Source organism: Fimicolochytrium jonesii, assembly GCF_025526975.1.
Source record: "Fimicolochytrium jonesii strain JEL569 chromosome Unknown EV422scaffold_4, whole genome shotgun sequence".
NCBI lineage: Eukaryota > Fungi > Chytridiomycota > Chytridiomycetes > Spizellomycetales > Powellomycetaceae > Fimicolochytrium > Fimicolochytrium jonesii.
The window spans coordinates 1,702,079-1,717,391 of record NW_026515671.1 but is presented as its reverse complement, the minus strand read 5'-3'; the positions used below and the strand labels follow the sequence as shown (position 1 = coordinate 1,717,391).

The 15,313-nt window shown below is 56.2% G+C and overlaps 5 protein-coding genes across 5 annotated transcripts; 3 read left to right on the top strand and 2 right to left on the bottom strand.

Moving 5' to 3' along the window:
• Positions 1–81: 81 nt before the first annotated feature.
• Positions 82–3,227, top strand: EV422DRAFT_520548 (uncharacterized protein). Its single transcript, XM_053069691.1, has 6 exons — positions 82–470; positions 542–677; positions 751–860; positions 937–1,200; positions 1,276–1,329; positions 1,409–3,227. The coding sequence occupies exons 1-6, from the start codon at positions 384–386 to the stop codon at positions 2,987–2,989; spliced, it is 2,232 nt and encodes a 743-aa protein (XP_052928451.1). The 5' UTR covers positions 82–383; the 3' UTR covers positions 2,990–3,227.
• Positions 3,228–4,047: 820 nt separating this feature from the next.
• On the top strand, positions 4,048–6,637 carry EV422DRAFT_520537 (uncharacterized protein). Its single transcript, XM_053069690.1, has 4 exons — positions 4,048–4,288; positions 4,378–4,760; positions 4,836–5,887; positions 5,980–6,637. The coding sequence occupies exons 1-4, from the start codon at positions 4,199–4,201 to the stop codon at positions 6,294–6,296; spliced, it is 1,842 nt and encodes a 613-aa protein (XP_052928450.1). The 5' UTR covers positions 4,048–4,198; the 3' UTR covers positions 6,297–6,637.
• Positions 6,638–8,132: 1,495 nt separating this feature from the next.
• Positions 8,133–10,053, bottom strand: EV422DRAFT_325446 (uncharacterized protein). The gene is made up of 4 exons (XM_053066314.1): positions 9,414–10,053; positions 8,983–9,100; positions 8,691–8,908; positions 8,133–8,599 (listed from the first exon to the last, which is right to left on the bottom strand). The coding sequence occupies exons 1-4, from the start codon at positions 9,664–9,666 to the stop codon at positions 8,250–8,252; spliced, it is 939 nt and encodes a 312-aa protein (XP_052928449.1). The 5' UTR covers positions 9,667–10,053; the 3' UTR covers positions 8,133–8,249.
• EV422DRAFT_610004 (DNA mismatch repair protein Mlh1) lies at positions 9,854–13,481 on the bottom strand. Its single transcript, XM_053073854.1, has 11 exons — positions 13,148–13,481; positions 12,982–13,085; positions 12,792–12,902; positions 12,291–12,719; positions 12,026–12,227; positions 11,695–11,942; positions 11,574–11,634; positions 11,000–11,497; positions 10,814–10,922; positions 10,572–10,734; positions 9,854–10,503 (listed from the first exon to the last, which is right to left on the bottom strand). The coding sequence occupies exons 1-11, from the start codon at positions 13,161–13,163 to the stop codon at positions 10,042–10,044; spliced, it is 2,403 nt and encodes an 800-aa protein (XP_052928448.1). The 5' UTR covers positions 13,164–13,481; the 3' UTR covers positions 9,854–10,041.
• Positions 13,482–13,583: 102 nt separating this feature from the next.
• On the top strand, positions 13,584–14,204 carry EV422DRAFT_478351 (dephospho-CoA kinase; the record flags this gene model as incomplete). Its single annotated transcript, XM_053067268.1, has 1 exon — positions 13,584–14,204. A coding segment is annotated over one exon (621 nt), but the record flags the coding sequence as incomplete, so codon positions are not given.
• Positions 14,205–15,313: the final 1,109 nt, after the last annotated feature.

Sequence of the window (15,313 nt, the reverse complement as noted above, 5' to 3'; positions counted from 1 at the left end):
CTCATCTTGAATGCGCCGACGGCAGTGTTGGCTGTTGCGGGCGTTTGGGGGATGTGGAAACTGGTGACGTTTGTTGGGAGGGTTGGCGGGGCGGTGGGGAGGGACGAGGGGGGTGAAGATGAGGAGGTTGAACTGGAGGAGGATGAGGGAAACGCTGTTGTTGTGAATGGGACGCGGAAGGGGAGTTTGACGGCGGCGGCGAGGAGGAAGAGTTCGGTGAAGCAGGATGGAGGTGGTGCGGAGGGCAAGGCGAAAGGGTGGTGGAGTCGAGGGCAAGGTGAGACTTGGCGTGCTTGCATGGATGTGATGCGAGGGACCATCACAGCTGCCCGACGGCCATAGTGGAAGCTGGTATTTCCGGGCTCGCAAAGTTCAGAGAACTCATGCTTGACGTTTTCGCTTCCATAGTTGTATACCCAGGAGGGCTGACCAATCTTGGCAACACATGCTTTATGAACTCCGTGCTTCAGGTGTGTATCTATTCGAGCCTTTCCGTAAATACGAATCAAGTGTACTCAAGATTCTGTTCTTTGCGGTGTAGTCAATGGCATCCCTACCCTCACTTTGCACATACGTCTTGGAGCGGTCTAAATACCACGCGCAGATCAAGGTGTTTCCCGCAAGCGAACAGAAAGGCAAGATTCCCATGAATCATGCTCTATACCAATTAGCTTCAGGTGAGCTACTTGTTGGAGTGTGGAAAGTGCGTCTCTGGTTTGGTATACTGACGACGAGTTCGCCCATGCGCAGGCATAAATCAACTGACGAAGCATAGGAGATCATACCGGCCGAACGAATTCATGGATGCGCTTGCGAGCAGTAATGCCTCGAATAGGAGGCTGATGTGCTATGAACAGCAGGTATGTCCCCCCAGCCGGAGGTTGTAAAAGAAACCAAGCGTCAACTGTAAGCTGACATCCCTCTGCCCCCCTTCAGGATGCACACGAGCTCTTCCAACTCGTATCCGGTGCCCTCACCGACGAAGAACCGGACGACTCCGGGTTCCGGCAACTCCTTGATCTCGAATCAGTAGCATATCCACCCACCAAACACCAAGAAGCCGTTCAACATCTCAAACGCGTGCAGGCCGTGATATATGCCGGCAAGCGGCTGGATAGCTACTATTTACCGCCGCCGATGCGGAATCCGTTGACCGGATTGATGGCAAGCGCTATTAAATGTCAGACGTGTAAATATTCAGTAAGTGGGATATGCTTTGTGAATCGGGGATGAGCCATAATGGGTGAGGTTACTGATCGCGGGATGCAATCTCAGAGCGGCGTGCGTCATGAAGTTTTTGACAATCTTTCGTTAGCCGTCCCTCTTGGGGTGAGTGCCATGGTTTCCGATGAAATCATTCGCGGACGGCTCAAGTGCTCAACTAAGTGACTCACCAATTGTCCTTCAGGTACGGCAAGTATCCCTCGACTACCTCCTTCGCGCCTACATGCGCCCCGAAAGCATCCACGATTACGTATGCGCCCAATGCTCCTTAAACGCCACGAACCACGCCATTACGGGCGAGTACTGGGAGCTGACCGAACTTACACGCAAACTGCAAACGGAGTATAATGACTACGTTGCCAAGATGTCGGAGGATGCTGCGGCTGCTAAGCGGAGGAATAATAAGGCGGGGAAGGCGGGGATCAATGGGAAGCCGAAGGTGGCTGGTGAGGCGGATGGGCATGGAAACTATAAGACCACGTCGGCGGATAATCTCAAGATGAAGGACATTCTATTGACGAACGGAAGCAACGGCAGCATCAACGGAATCAACGGCAAGGGAACCCCGAACGGTGTACACGATATCAGCGATGGATCGTCACCTGGCGAATCCCCATCGTCAAGTGGCATGGCCACACCTTCGTCGGACGAAGACACGCACACAAAGTTTCTCCCAGCGAACGTAACAGCCAAGCTGACAGAAAAACTGCAACTGACCGCAAACGTCACCTCCGCCACCCTCCCCAACGGCGTCTCATCCCCACCCTCCAAACTCGATCCGGCTCTCGTCCGAGGTCTCAAACAGCGCACCAACCTCCTCAAAGCGCACGCAAAGCGCCTGGTCACCTTGACCCGCGACCGCGACATTGTCCGGCAAGCCTACAAAACCAAAGACGTCGACGCCGTCTTCCCTCCCACCGTCAAACGCGTCAAGATCCTCGCGCCCCTTTCGCTGAAAGCGACCCAGATCGCTGCACCCCCGCAGTGTCTCTGCCTGCACATGCAGCGGTCGGTGTTCAACCCGCAGTCCGGCAGGATTGTGAAGAATAACCTGAGGGTGGAGTTTGAGGAGTTTTTAGATATCGGGCCGTACCTCACTGCCGGGCGGATTGGACAGTATTTTGCGGGAGAGGGCGTGTCGAGGGGGACGTGGGAGGCGATACATAGGGCGAGGATATACCATGAGCGGGCGGTGGAGGAGGCCAGGGCGAAGGATGAGGAAGTGAAAGCTGCTGCGTCAAAGTTGGAAGCGTCGTCGTCTGCACCGACGTTGTTTGTGTTTCCTCCGGATGAGTCGATACCCAACGGCACGCCGCCGCCAGCAGTTTCGCAAATTCCGAACCGCACGTCAAAAGCATCATCGCCACCAGCAGTCTCCCACCACCCCAACGACACACCAACACCACCATCAACCCCGCCAGCCGCCCCCGACACCCAAACCCCACCCCTAGAACCCGACTCCACCTCCCCCTCCACCCACGCCCCCATCCCCCCAGACCTCATCCCCCCCTACCCACACATGTACCGCCTCGCCTCCGTCGTCCTACACTACGGCTCCCACGAATCCGGCCATTTCATCGCATACCGCCGCATCGCCGTGCCTCTTGACGCCAACGGGGATGCGACCGACAAGGAAGCGGTTGCGACCGAGGACGTGTGGTACCGTATATCGGACTCCAACGTCGATGTTGTGAGTCTGGAGGAGGTGCTGGAGCATGCGGCGGGACATGTTTATATGCTGTTTTATGAGAAGTGGGCGGGTTGATTGGGGGCCGGGATTTCTTGACGACGCCATCCACACACATGAGAGTATCACCGGTCGTTGTAGCGCAGATAGGGATTCGGGAAAGTACTTTTTTTTTTGGGAGAAGTAGTAGTCGCGGAGAAGTCATTTGTGCGCTTTCGTTTATCATACCATGGTTGTTTTCATAGCGCACGTTTTCATATGCATTGTGGGATTATATGATTCCATTTGATGAACAGGGCGGGTGTCTTTAAGCGAAAGCCTTGCAGACTATGATTTTTTAGGGCCCTCTGGCACGGAGGAGACTATCCCTGCCTCTCCATTCGCAAGCGAAGTAGCGGATGAGTGCCGGCTGCAATATCGCGCGAGGCAGGCGTCGTGTACAGTAGTTCAGAATACCAGTGGGCTCAGAGGGCTCAGCGGGCGCGGGCGTGTGAGGCGTTTCCACCATCTTGGGAAGATGGCCATCAGAGGCCAAACCCCAAGCCGTTCGACGATGGCTGTACAAGTACCAGAACAACGACGAGAAGGCGTCTTGACAAGCAGAGAGGCCATTCACACACACCCCGACCAGCACCCCGACATGGGTTTCGACTGACGCCGGCGGGATGTAGCAGAACAACCCAGGATGAACACCGCGAAGTTTCTTTCGTGACGGGCCGTCGGAACCAACAACGCCAAAGGCATTTAAGCTCTTTCCTTCCCGCAAACTCCCAAAACCAGGCGCAGCTCAACCTTATGCCTCGTACTATTCCTGGCGTCTGACAAACAGAGGCTCGGGTGGGAGGTTGCCCCACCGTGGCGTCTATGAAGCAACCGTTGGTTTGCCTGCCCGTTCGTTCCGGGTGGCCAAGCCCGAAAAATTCAGTAGCTCTTTGGGTGCCCAAACGAGCTTGGGGGCGAAGATGATATATGCACGACAACGCACAATCAAGCAGTTCTACGTTGAGAAAAGCACCCCGCTTTCACTTCCAGTATGGAAACCGCGGCGGCGACTGAGTATCGCATATCACGCTGGACGGCGGAGTTTTTGGATCGTGGGATGGAAGAGAGGTACGCTCGGGGGGGGGGGGGGGTCTGCCTTTTTGGTCCTAAAAAAGTGCCCCGGGATTGGGGTTTGTTAACTGACGGAAAACCAATTGGGGGCTTTCTGATGATAGGTACGAGCGGCATGTAGGACGCATCCGACGACGGCGGAACGTGATAAATTACACCGCTGGATGCTTAATCATGGCGATCTTCTGGCAAAGGGCATCTTCCGATTGGGATCCAGCGTTGCCCCTATTCGATAAGATGTGCATCGTCCATGGTCCCTACGCGGTAAGCACCCCCGCGGGTCATCGCGTTCTAGGGAGACATGCGGGCACTGTCGCCGTATCTCCACGACTTATTCTTTTGATCATTCGCAGCTCGCGTACTTCAACGTCTTCACGGCCCTCCTCATCTCCTGCACACAAACCGGCCCCTGGGTCTCCCGCTTCAACGCTTTCTTCCTCTTCCTCTACGTCACCGCCACAATCTGGCTCATCAACGTCCCCTTCATTCACTACACTCCCAGCCGGGCCGCCTTCTCCCTCGCCGGGCCGGGCGAGGCGGCCCTCACGGCGGTGGCGATGCGCTCGGTGAATTGCAAGTGGATGCATAAGGCGGTCGTCACGGTGCTGTATATTTTGGGTGTGAGGACGATTGTGACGGCGCTCTGGCACACGGAGGATTTTGTGAAGGGGGGGTATCAGGTGCCGTTGCAGCTGATATTTACGCAGTTGGTTACGTTGTTGAATGATGATCGGAGGTGAGGGGGCTTCGGAACCCGGGAATGATTCGCGCAATCGATGTCACTCTCACACGCTCAAAATTCGTCCTGCAGACGAACGATACAGGAAAAGAAAGATTTTGTGCTCTTATACCAATCCAACCAGAACAAAATCCTGAATAAGCTCAGCCCGCGGAAGGCCAAGGGGAACTTAGTACGCCCGGTATCGATCCTCCGCACGGAAAAGATGCGTGGGGCGAATGGGTATCACCATGGTGAAAGCAGCCGAAAAGTGCTATCATTCGACAATCACAACGACAACAACAAGGAGGAGGTGGAATCGGCCGCCGTGGAACAGCAGGACGAGGCTGAAAAGTCTCGATTTGAGAGCAGTCGCTGGAAATCGATATTTGTTCTGGATACACTATCTGCTGCGAAGAACAGCAGCAAGCTACGGGATATCCATGAACTAGGGTCCGCGAACGGCGATACCCCCCACGACGCGTTTCGCACAAGGGCCAGGAACGCGTTGAAATCCCTCTGGTCCACAATCAAAGTCCTCGTCCTCCATTTCTGCTGGCAACAGTTCCCCGCCTCCGAATGGGAATCCAAGTACGCCACCTTCAGCTCTAGAATCTCCCAACGCCAACAACAATTCGTCTTCCTCTCCACCGGCGTCTCTAGCGTGCTCTCCGCCTCGGGCGAGTACTACCTCACCCGCACAATAACACCCTGGCTTTACCACATGTGGATCACCGTCCCCCTCGGGTGCGCCCTCGCCGCCGCCATCAAAGAACTGCCCTGCCTCGGGCCCGCCCACCCCCGCCGCGAGCAACTCAGCTGTATCATCCTCGGCGCCCCCCTCGAGATCGGCTTGGCATTCATCGTCGTGGAAACGTGGAAGCTGTGGGACGACAACTACGAAACGTCGACGGATCTGTATGGGCTGATGGCACCGCTGGTCAGCGTGTTCCTGCTGCATATCAATTTCATATTGTCGCGAGGGACGCTGCAGGGACTGAGGGGACCGTATTCGATGGCGGTTCTGGCGATGGAGACGTGTGTTGCGGTTGGCGCGATGGTGTTTAGTGGGGCGAGGTATATGCTGCAGCTGTATATGTCGGCGATTTTGCTGACGGCGGCGATTGTGGCGCATGGGGAGGCCGGTGAGTGCCCCCATTTTCTATTTTTTTTTTAAACCCCCTGAGCTAGTTAGTACCCGACTCCCAACCTCTGATCCCACGTCTCGATTCCACAGAGCTTCGAAAACACTTCATAGTCAACCAAGCCCTGAACCCCACCATCCAATCCCGCGCCAGCAAATGCATGTTTTCCCACCGATGTGTAGCCGGCCGTGACGACGACGATGCGGACGGCGACGACCCAGCGGCATCCACGCCGCCGGTGAGCGCCACGCTGCAGCATCTGATGAGCAGTGTTGTGCCTGCGGAGTGGCCGGCGGTGGCTGCGGGGGGAGGCGGGACGGCGGTGCTCCCGGAGATTGTGAGTCGGGACGAGGAGCAGGGGGAGGAGGGGAGGGAGGTGGCGAGTGTGGGAGGGAGTGGGGAGGGCTGATCGAGTGTTTCGCCCGTGAGGTTTCCCGATTGAATCCTTACAAGAAAGGGTTAGACTCCCCCGTTTCTGATACTTGCTGACCTTCCGCCTCGATAGCTGTGTATGTGTATATAGAATAATAGTAGTAAGGGTCAATTGAGTCGGACAATGGCTCACGCACCTGGTCGTTGGGTTTCCCCATTACGGGGTCTGAAGAGCCCTCGACATCTGCCGTAGCTGAGAACCGTACTGTATCAGCCGTCGTGCCGTTAAGTTGCACTTTTTTTCTGCGTCCGCAGCCAGTGAGGCGAGAATCATTTTCCACCTTCCCAACCCCGACTCTGAGCAACTTCCCATGTTTGGAGGTGACCCAATGTTGCTGGTCGGAGTGTGCTTACCCAACGCGGATTGACAGGCAGTTGGCACGTGACTTGTGACCTATCTTGGAAGGGCGCAGCAACCGACGCCCCCCATGGACATGAATGAATGACGCAATGGCCGACTGGGACTCTCTCCCTTCTCTCGTGCGAAGGTTACGCGTCCGCCCAGAAGGACTAGAACAGGGGCTTCACAGGGCACAGGCGCATTATGAGGTCACGCGCACGGTCCCTTTCCCTCATGCCTCGGTGAACATCCTCCCCCTATAAATACCTACCAGCCAGCCATAACCCCCCTTCACCCCCCCTCGCCATAACCCCCCCCCGCAAACTCAAAACTTCTCATCTTTCCACCTTCCCCAACTTACGACAGCAAATAATGTTCGCCGTCCGCACTCTCCAACGCACGTTCGTCGCTCGTCCTCTAGTATCGTCCGCACGATGCATGGCGACGGGATCAGGGTCGCATATGAGCGATAAGGCGCCACCGTCCAAGAAGGCCCACAATCGTACGTCCATCCGAGAAGCCGTTGTGGTTTTGGAAAAGAGTGGGAAGGGGAACTGCGGATGCCGGAACTGAGTGAGCCCCCGATAGCGATGCGCGGTTTCTTCCCGGCGTGCAGGGCGAGGGTCCGGACTGGGTTCGGGGGCTGGGGAGACCGGCGACGTGCGCGAGTGTCGACCCGAAAGCCGACGTCTGCCCACCCGCGAGCGGAGTGAGCCCTCTTGGCGATTGCGGTTTTACGAGTTCACCCGGTTGGCTAACGCGTCATTCCCATCATCATTCTTTTTTTTTTTTCCCTTTCCCCATTATAGCCGCAAAGAAAGACACCGAGCACCATTTCAACAAAGACGGCGGGTGGGCAGAGGAACGGGCGTCTTCATCCGAGGCTGCGGTACGTGATCATCCCCCAAAAACCATCCTACAGAAAACCCCCCCCCCCCCCCCCCCCCGACACTCAATCCCATCTCATCTTTTTTGACAGGTGAAAGCCGACCGCCACCACCACGGCAAGCACGACGACCCGATCAAGCTGCAGAAGGAGTCGACGGAGCTGCTGAACAAGAAGCACAAGAAGGAGGGCCGTTAGGGGAACAGATTCGAATGGCGGGCGCGCTTCAGACCTTGCCCCCCCCCGCGCACGAGCCCCCCCCCCCCCCCCCCCCCCCACACAGCTAGCGAACATATTTACGGGCACCCCGCGTGTCAGGGCGTCCTCCCCGACCGTCTTCTCGCCTTTTTGGAGCCTTGTAGACACTCCTCGGAGTGTACGATCTCTACCTTTGTAAGAATGAAAAAACGAGCCATTTGCGAAAGGAAAACTCGGAGCTCTCTGTCCTCCCATCATTGCCCCATTATGGAGAGTATGCCCTTCCGGATCATACGAGAGCGATCAGGCACGAAGATCTCCGCGACCAATCGCCTACTACTGAATTCGAGAGACCAAAGTGAGAACACAAACTCCTCTGCCCGACCGAGAGTCTTCCGTTAGTCAATGAGACAGGTGAATGCATTTTGAAAAACAAACATGTACATGGTATGATATCCGAAACAGTTGCAGCGTGCCCAGACCCAAAGACAGGACAGGCCGCCCCCTCACGCGCCGCCAATCAACTTCCGCCCCGTCGCCAGCTTATAAGCCTTCAACAGAAAATAGAAGAAGATCAGGTACGGGTTCCACCAATCCAGGACATTCCTCAACTTTGTCCAGAGCGTTCGTCTCCTGGCTGCCGGTGCCGCGGCCACGACTGGGAGGTATGCTGCGGACGGTGTTGTTGAGACGGAGGTTGGGATGGGGAGATCGGGTAGAGGTTGAGTGAGGGATGGGTGGGGTGGTTGGGACTCGTCGGATTCGGCAAGGGTGATGACTTCGGAGACGGTGCGTTGTTCGGTGATGCGGAGGATCGAGTCCAGTTTCTTGAAGCTGTTCGGGAGACTCTTCGTCGCTGTTTCGTACAGCGCCCCCCAACACACAAACCCCATTTAGATCCCGCCATTCCATGTTCGAAAATGGGGCGGGGGCACACACATACTCACCAACGAACCCGATAACGCTCTTCGGAATCCACCCCTTCAAATCCGCATCTGCTACCTGCACGACCCTGCACATACTCCCGTCCGTACAGTCCGGTGAAGGCCCGATGATCTGCCCGGAGATCTTGGCGTCCATCCGCACGATGCCTTCGGCGTCGCGGGGAGGGTAGCGGGGGTGGGAGATGGATTGGGCGATGTTGAGGTAGCGGCCGTCGGGGAGTCTAAGAGGGTGGGGTGTTAGTGGGTGGTGGTGGGCGGGAAAGGATGGCGGGGCATGGGGCGGACGGTATCTTACTGCTCGACGTGGGCGAGGGTTAGGGTGTCGCGCGGGCTGGCGGGCCAGACGCCTTTGGCTTTAAGGAATTGGACTTTTGTGGCGTTGTCGATGATTTCTACTATCCCGGCTTCTTCGCCTGGACGAAAAGGGGATCACAAAAGGAGTGTCAATGAACATTTCCCCCCCCCAACAACGAGGATCCACCATCATCCCATCTACCCATTGATACCCATCAACCCAGCATCCCATCAATAACCACCAACATGGAGCGGATGGTTGAACGATGCCCCCGGCGCACTGGCCTCGCCCTCGGACTCGCTTCACTCGGACTCGCCTCGTTCGGAACCCTCAATCCATCCCTGGGCCTCGCTTCCCTCAGACTCTACGCCCCCGTTGTCCTCACTCACTATCCCTCGCACCCCTCTCGCTCATCTCAGTCAGAAACTCACAAAGATCATCCCACTCCCTCCTCCTCGTAATATCCGCCATCAGATCAAACGCGCACTCGGGCGTGCAGTTCAGATCCGCCACGACCCTCAGACAGAAATTCGTGTCTTTGCGCTTATGCACCTGGATCGGCGGCGTCTGCAGCAGCGCCACCGTCGTCCAGTCGTCCGCGTTGACGGTGAGGTCCGCGAGGGTGAGGAAGGAGGCGCGCATCGAGGTGATGCGCGAGAGGTAGGTTTCCGGCTGGGTGGACATTTTTTTGGTGATTGGATGAGTGGTGGGCGGGGGATGTGGGGGAATGGTGGGAGGAGTGCGGCTTGTGCTGGAGTTTGCAGGACGCGTTGTGGTCGAGGTGCTTTGCTCGAAATGCGGGTGACTGGCGGACACCTGCAGTCGGTATCGGGAAAGACAGAGGGAGTGTATGTGACGGTAGAGGAGTGGTTGCTGGGGCCTCGTATGCGTAAGTGGAGCAGTTGGGTTGAGGGTGCACTCCGCCTGCTCTTTGCCGGCCGAAGGGGGAGTCCTGGGCGAGAGACTCGAGAGAGACAAGCAAAAACGCGCGGTCCCGTGAAGGCCCAACTGACACGTGCAGAAGACACACACACGCGAGGCTTTCGTTCGTTCCCCTCCCTAACACCTTTCAAAGACCCTATACAGATCCGGCAAATTCGCCAACTGCACCACACTCCCATCCTCCACCATCCTCCTCCCCGCCACAAAATGCGCCTTCAACGCTGGGAAGACCACATGCTCCACACTCCTCCTATACTCCGCCCTCACCGCATCCATCATCCCCCTCGGCGTGCCCCTCGGAGGCCCTGCATCCCCAACCCCACCCCCGTCCAACTCAACAGGCGGCTCGACAGCATAGAACCCCGCCAACTCCCTCGCAAACGTCTCAAAGCACTCCCTCTCGGAATCCCACACGACTTCGCTCGCGAGACGTAATAGGAAGACGGGGAGTTTGTGGAACGGCGGCGTGTACCCGCGGAGCAGGACCGGGAGGGTAAGGAGCGTGCCGGTGGCCGTGATGGAGAAGGAGAAGTATTCCGCGAGCATTTCGCGGTGGGAGATGAGGAGGCGTGTGCAGCTCTGTAGGGGGGGGCGAAGATTAGCGACGGGCGAACGTGCCTTTCTTGCAGAGATGATCATATGCTTACCTCAGCGATCTCGTCGGGAGACATGAGGTCGTCACCGAGCGCCGACGTATCCTCGCCAGCTACAGCCACCGCAACGAGATCAGCGATTCGCACCGGCTCAGAAAGCCGCATGTGTCCAAAGTTCGAGAATCCCGTGAGGACCAGTTGATAGAATAGTTCTCGACTAGAATGAGTTCGGATCACGGCATGAGCTTACGACCATTTGGCACACCACGGACTCGCCATGACTTTCATTAACTCACCTCAAAACACCAAAATCCACCAAAAACAGCTTCGTCTGGAACTGAATAAGCGCCAACATATCATCCACAAACCCCACAAACGTATGCTCGCTAAACACCTCCGTAAGCCCTGATGGGTACCATCACGCCCTTAGCCAATGAAAACATCGAAGCGGAAAGCAGAAAAATGAGTGTCCTGGTACCCACCCTTATGCCCCGCCCGATGAAACTCCTGCCTCAACTTCAACACACTCGTCAACTTCACCTCCACAGGCGCTCTTCTCATCTGTTTCGATGCCCCGCAATCCCGCGTGGTCGTTCGCTCCCGTGTTCGTGCGGGTGGTGGTGGTGGGGAGATGGGGCCGTAGGCGACGTCCATCTGCACATCATCTTGGTCTTCGTCTACGGGTTGTGTTGCGTCGTCGGTGTTGAGGGCGGTGATGTCCGGGTAGGCCGTTGATCCGCGCGTTGGTGTCAGCGTACGTGTCGTATTGAATCTCCCGCTTTCTTGCAGTCGTGGCCGTTTCCGTCCCGCCTGTTCAGCGTCCTCATCATCGTCCTCATCGCCCTCATCAACGCTGTCAAGCGACCCAATAGCAGAGGTTGCCGACACGGAAGGTGAGGAAGCCGTGAGGGTTGTGATGAACGAGTCGAGGGTGCGGCTGCGGCTGTCGGTTCGGACCAGTTTGTGCTCGGGGGTTTTGCCTGCGTAGTGGTCCCAGGGACTGGTGAGTTCGTACCCTGCAACGAACGAGATGGAAGACGGTGTTTTTCTACGTACCAAGCTTTGGAGGCCCCGCGATCGTATCCGACGGCACAGCGCCCTGCCCCGTCAAAAACGTCTACAAAAGCCACTCAATCAGCCCCTCCTCCAAACCCACCCCCCAACCAGAACCCCATACCTGCGTAAAAAAAGTCCTACTCTGATTAGCCCCCACCAACCGCTCCTGCACGGCCGCACAAATACTCTCCACAATCTTATCCTCATGCAAAAAATGCACCTCGCGTTTCGTAGGGTGCACGTTCACATCCACGTTTTGCGGCGCGATCGTCATGCTGAGGTAGACGAAGGGGTGTGTCCCGCGGGGGAGGTATTCGGTGTAGAGGGCTTCGAGGGCGCGTTTGAGGGTGGGGGAGTCGACGGAGCGGTCTTGGGGATGGGGTTTTTTTGGTTAGTTGGGTGTGATTGGGCGTACTTTGAGAAGCGCAATCGTAAGGGATGGCGCAACTTACGGTTGATGAACAACAGAAAGACCATCTTCTTGGTGTTGAAGTTGGCATTGGAGATATACCCGTTTGCGTCAAACGCGTAGTGATCATTCGCGTGCTTCAGCTCCAGCAGCTCTTTCGCGATTGTCGCTCCGTACACGTAGCGAATGTTGTCGAGGGTGGTAGCGGCCGTCGGGGTATGTACATCCGCTGTGCTTGCTCCTTGCTTTTCACACTTTCTGAGTCCCCGCCCTTCCTACCTGATTTACATGAGCAGATCCCGACATACCTTCTTGCAAGTAAAGCTAATCCCACTATTATGTATCGCATACCGCTGAATCACATCCAATATCCGATTATACTCCTCACTCGCACTCTTCAACGCCTTCCTGCGCGTCGGCATATTATAAAACAAATCCTCCGCCACAATCTGCGTTCCCTTGTTCCCCGCACACGGTTTCGGGTCCGCGCTCATTCCCGGTTTCGCGGGTACAAGCTTCCCGTCGGCGTAGTAGGCCTTCCACGCGCAGGGGGACTCGTCGCGCTTGGTGGTGATGCAGACGTGCGCGATGTGGGAGATGCTAGCCAGGGCCTCGCCGCGGAAGCCGTAGGTGGCGATGTGGGAGAGGTCTTCGTATTTGGCGAGTTTGGAGGTGGCGAAACGCTCGCAGACAAGGGGGAGGTCTTCCTTGTGGATGCCGTGGCCGTTGTCTTGGATCTGGAATTCGGATTTTAGCGACCGTTGATGGTGCGTGCGAGGTCTGTCCCGGTCGCTTCATTCGACCCGCACCTGGAGTAATTTCAAACCCCCTTCCTTAGCCGTGATCTGAATCATCGTCGCACCAGCGTCCAAACTATTCTCTATCATCTCCTTCAACGCATTCGCTGGCCGGTGGATGATCTACAAACGAGTGTAGACGTTCAACCATCGCCGTCGTTCAAACACACCTCCCGAAAAACATTTGAAGATGCTCACCCACCTCCCCGGCCGCAATCCTGTTGACTACTTTCTCATCTAATTTTCTGATATGACCGCTATTCCCACCCGGCACAGCGCCCGCTTGCGCATTGCTCCTTCCTACGCCTTGAAGATGGCAGAAGCAATGAGCAACGTGACACCCATGCTTGCGGAGAGTGAGTACATACTATCAGAGGACTCCATGGTATCATATGGCTACGGCGAACACTCGAACGTCCCTTGTGGCGTATGTTGTCAACGCCCGGCTCAGCGATGCTCGGGTGTCGGGCTGTTGGAAAGGTGGGGCTTGCGTGGGAATGTTCGCCGACGCGCTGTCTCGTCGTTCCTCCCCCACGACCAACGAGAGGACGGAACTTGAACTCGGCAATTCGTCACCCCTTCGGCCAGCCATCGTCTCCATCGTCCAAGTCTTACCTCCGGCGACGTTCAACAACACTTACTTGGCCACCAGCTGACTATCAGCAAACGTTGGAGCCGTCCAGAACAGGGACTGGCAGTGTGTAAGTTTGTTAAAACCCCATGCCTTATATATAAGGCACTAGTGGACATCGTCAGTATCCTCAACCTCCGGCAACCCCAACCAGAGCTCGATTCTTTCTTGCTATGCTTCTTATCGGCCTTACGGGCGGGATTGCGACCGGCAAGTCCACTGCCTCGCAGCACCTCGCCAACTCCGCCCCGCCTATTCCCATCATCGACGCCGACCTCATCGCCCGCCAAGTCGTCGCCCCACACCGCCCGGCGTACTATTCCCTTGTCCGCCACTTCGGCCTACAGATTATAAACCCAGAAACACTAGAAATTGATCGCGCAAAGCTAGGCGCGATTGTTTTCTCGGGTGAGGATGTAGATGGACGGCAGCGGAAGGTCTTGAATGGAATAACGCATCCGGATATCAGGGCTGAGATGTTGCACTGCGCGCTGAAGTGCTTTTTGAGGGGAGAGCGGATGTGTGTGTTGGATACGCCATTGCTGTTTGAGGCCGGGCTGTGGAAGGTGGTGAACGTAGTGATGGTGGTCTATTGCTCGGAACAAGCTCAACTCGCACGGCTCACAGCCCGGGACTCGCTCACGCCGACCGACGCCAAATCCCGCATCGCCTCCCAAATGCCTATCGACGAGAAGCGCCAGCGCGCTGATATCCTGATCGACAATTCCTCCGCAACCCCGGATGACATGCGCACCCAACTGGACGCCGCTGTCACTAAGCTTCGACCGGGGAGGATTAAAACGTTTTTGTGGTGGAGTTTGGGTCTGGGACCGGCAGTTCTCCTGTATGCCGCTGTCACCGCGTATGTAGCAGGCAAAGGCGTCTGGGCAAGGTGGAGGGCGAGGAAGCTGATGGCGGAAGTGAGGAGGGTCGATACGGCAGCAGAACACCTGACATCATAGGGCGGGCTCTGCAAAGGAAATACGACTAGTCAGGCGAATCTTCAAATAATGTAGCATGGTAGTGGACAGCATGTGGCTAGATATCATACCATAGCAGCAGCCGAGGGCTTTTTGGGAAAGGCCGTAGTGTATTTAGAGTATTGTTTTTCACCTGGTGTCAAAAATCTTACAATAATGATATGCGTTCGAGAACAATTTCGGCCTAAACAACCAACGGCATTGACTTGCTCATTACTCCGCATTGCTCTACTGGACACCAGCACAGCGCTAGACCGTCTCCCAAGAACTCGTACACTACGCTGTGCATACCAGCCCTACGTGCAGCCCCACATTTGATTTCACTCGTCGCCATCTTCCGTAAACACTCCAGTCATACATTATGCAGCCACAAGCCTCGACGGAAAGGGATAGTGAGCGCAAAAACTTTATCGGCACTCCAAATCCGCTCACCTCTGGCCTCCTCCAACATTTCGGTTGAGATATGTTACAGTTCCGAAGAACCCAGTGTTCAACCGATAAGCACCGCGGGGCCTAGACACAAACTCCTTAAACTCTTCAACGGCGGTCTCGTCTTCACGGTTGAATTGGAGAGCGTTCCGCACGGCGGCTGTCAGCGTGGCTGACTCGGTCGCAGCCTCAGTGGATTTTGATAATAGAGAGCGGCGGGAGCGTTTCTTGAACACTGCGCGGGAAGTATAGCAAGTGCGGCTGAAAGAGGACGGCGACGGCAGTTATAAGGAGAACTGTCAGGGAAAAAGCGCAGATGGGCCTCTTCCTAGCAGAGCACAATCGACGGAGACAGAAGAACGAGGCGACCGGTGCAGCGAGTCGGTGTTCAAATAGATACGTTGGAAGTAGATGTAGATGTAGAGGGGTAGAAGGAGTTGCCAATTCTGAGCGTTTACAAAGTCTTCGCGTAGAATCCCAAGCGTTTTGCCGTC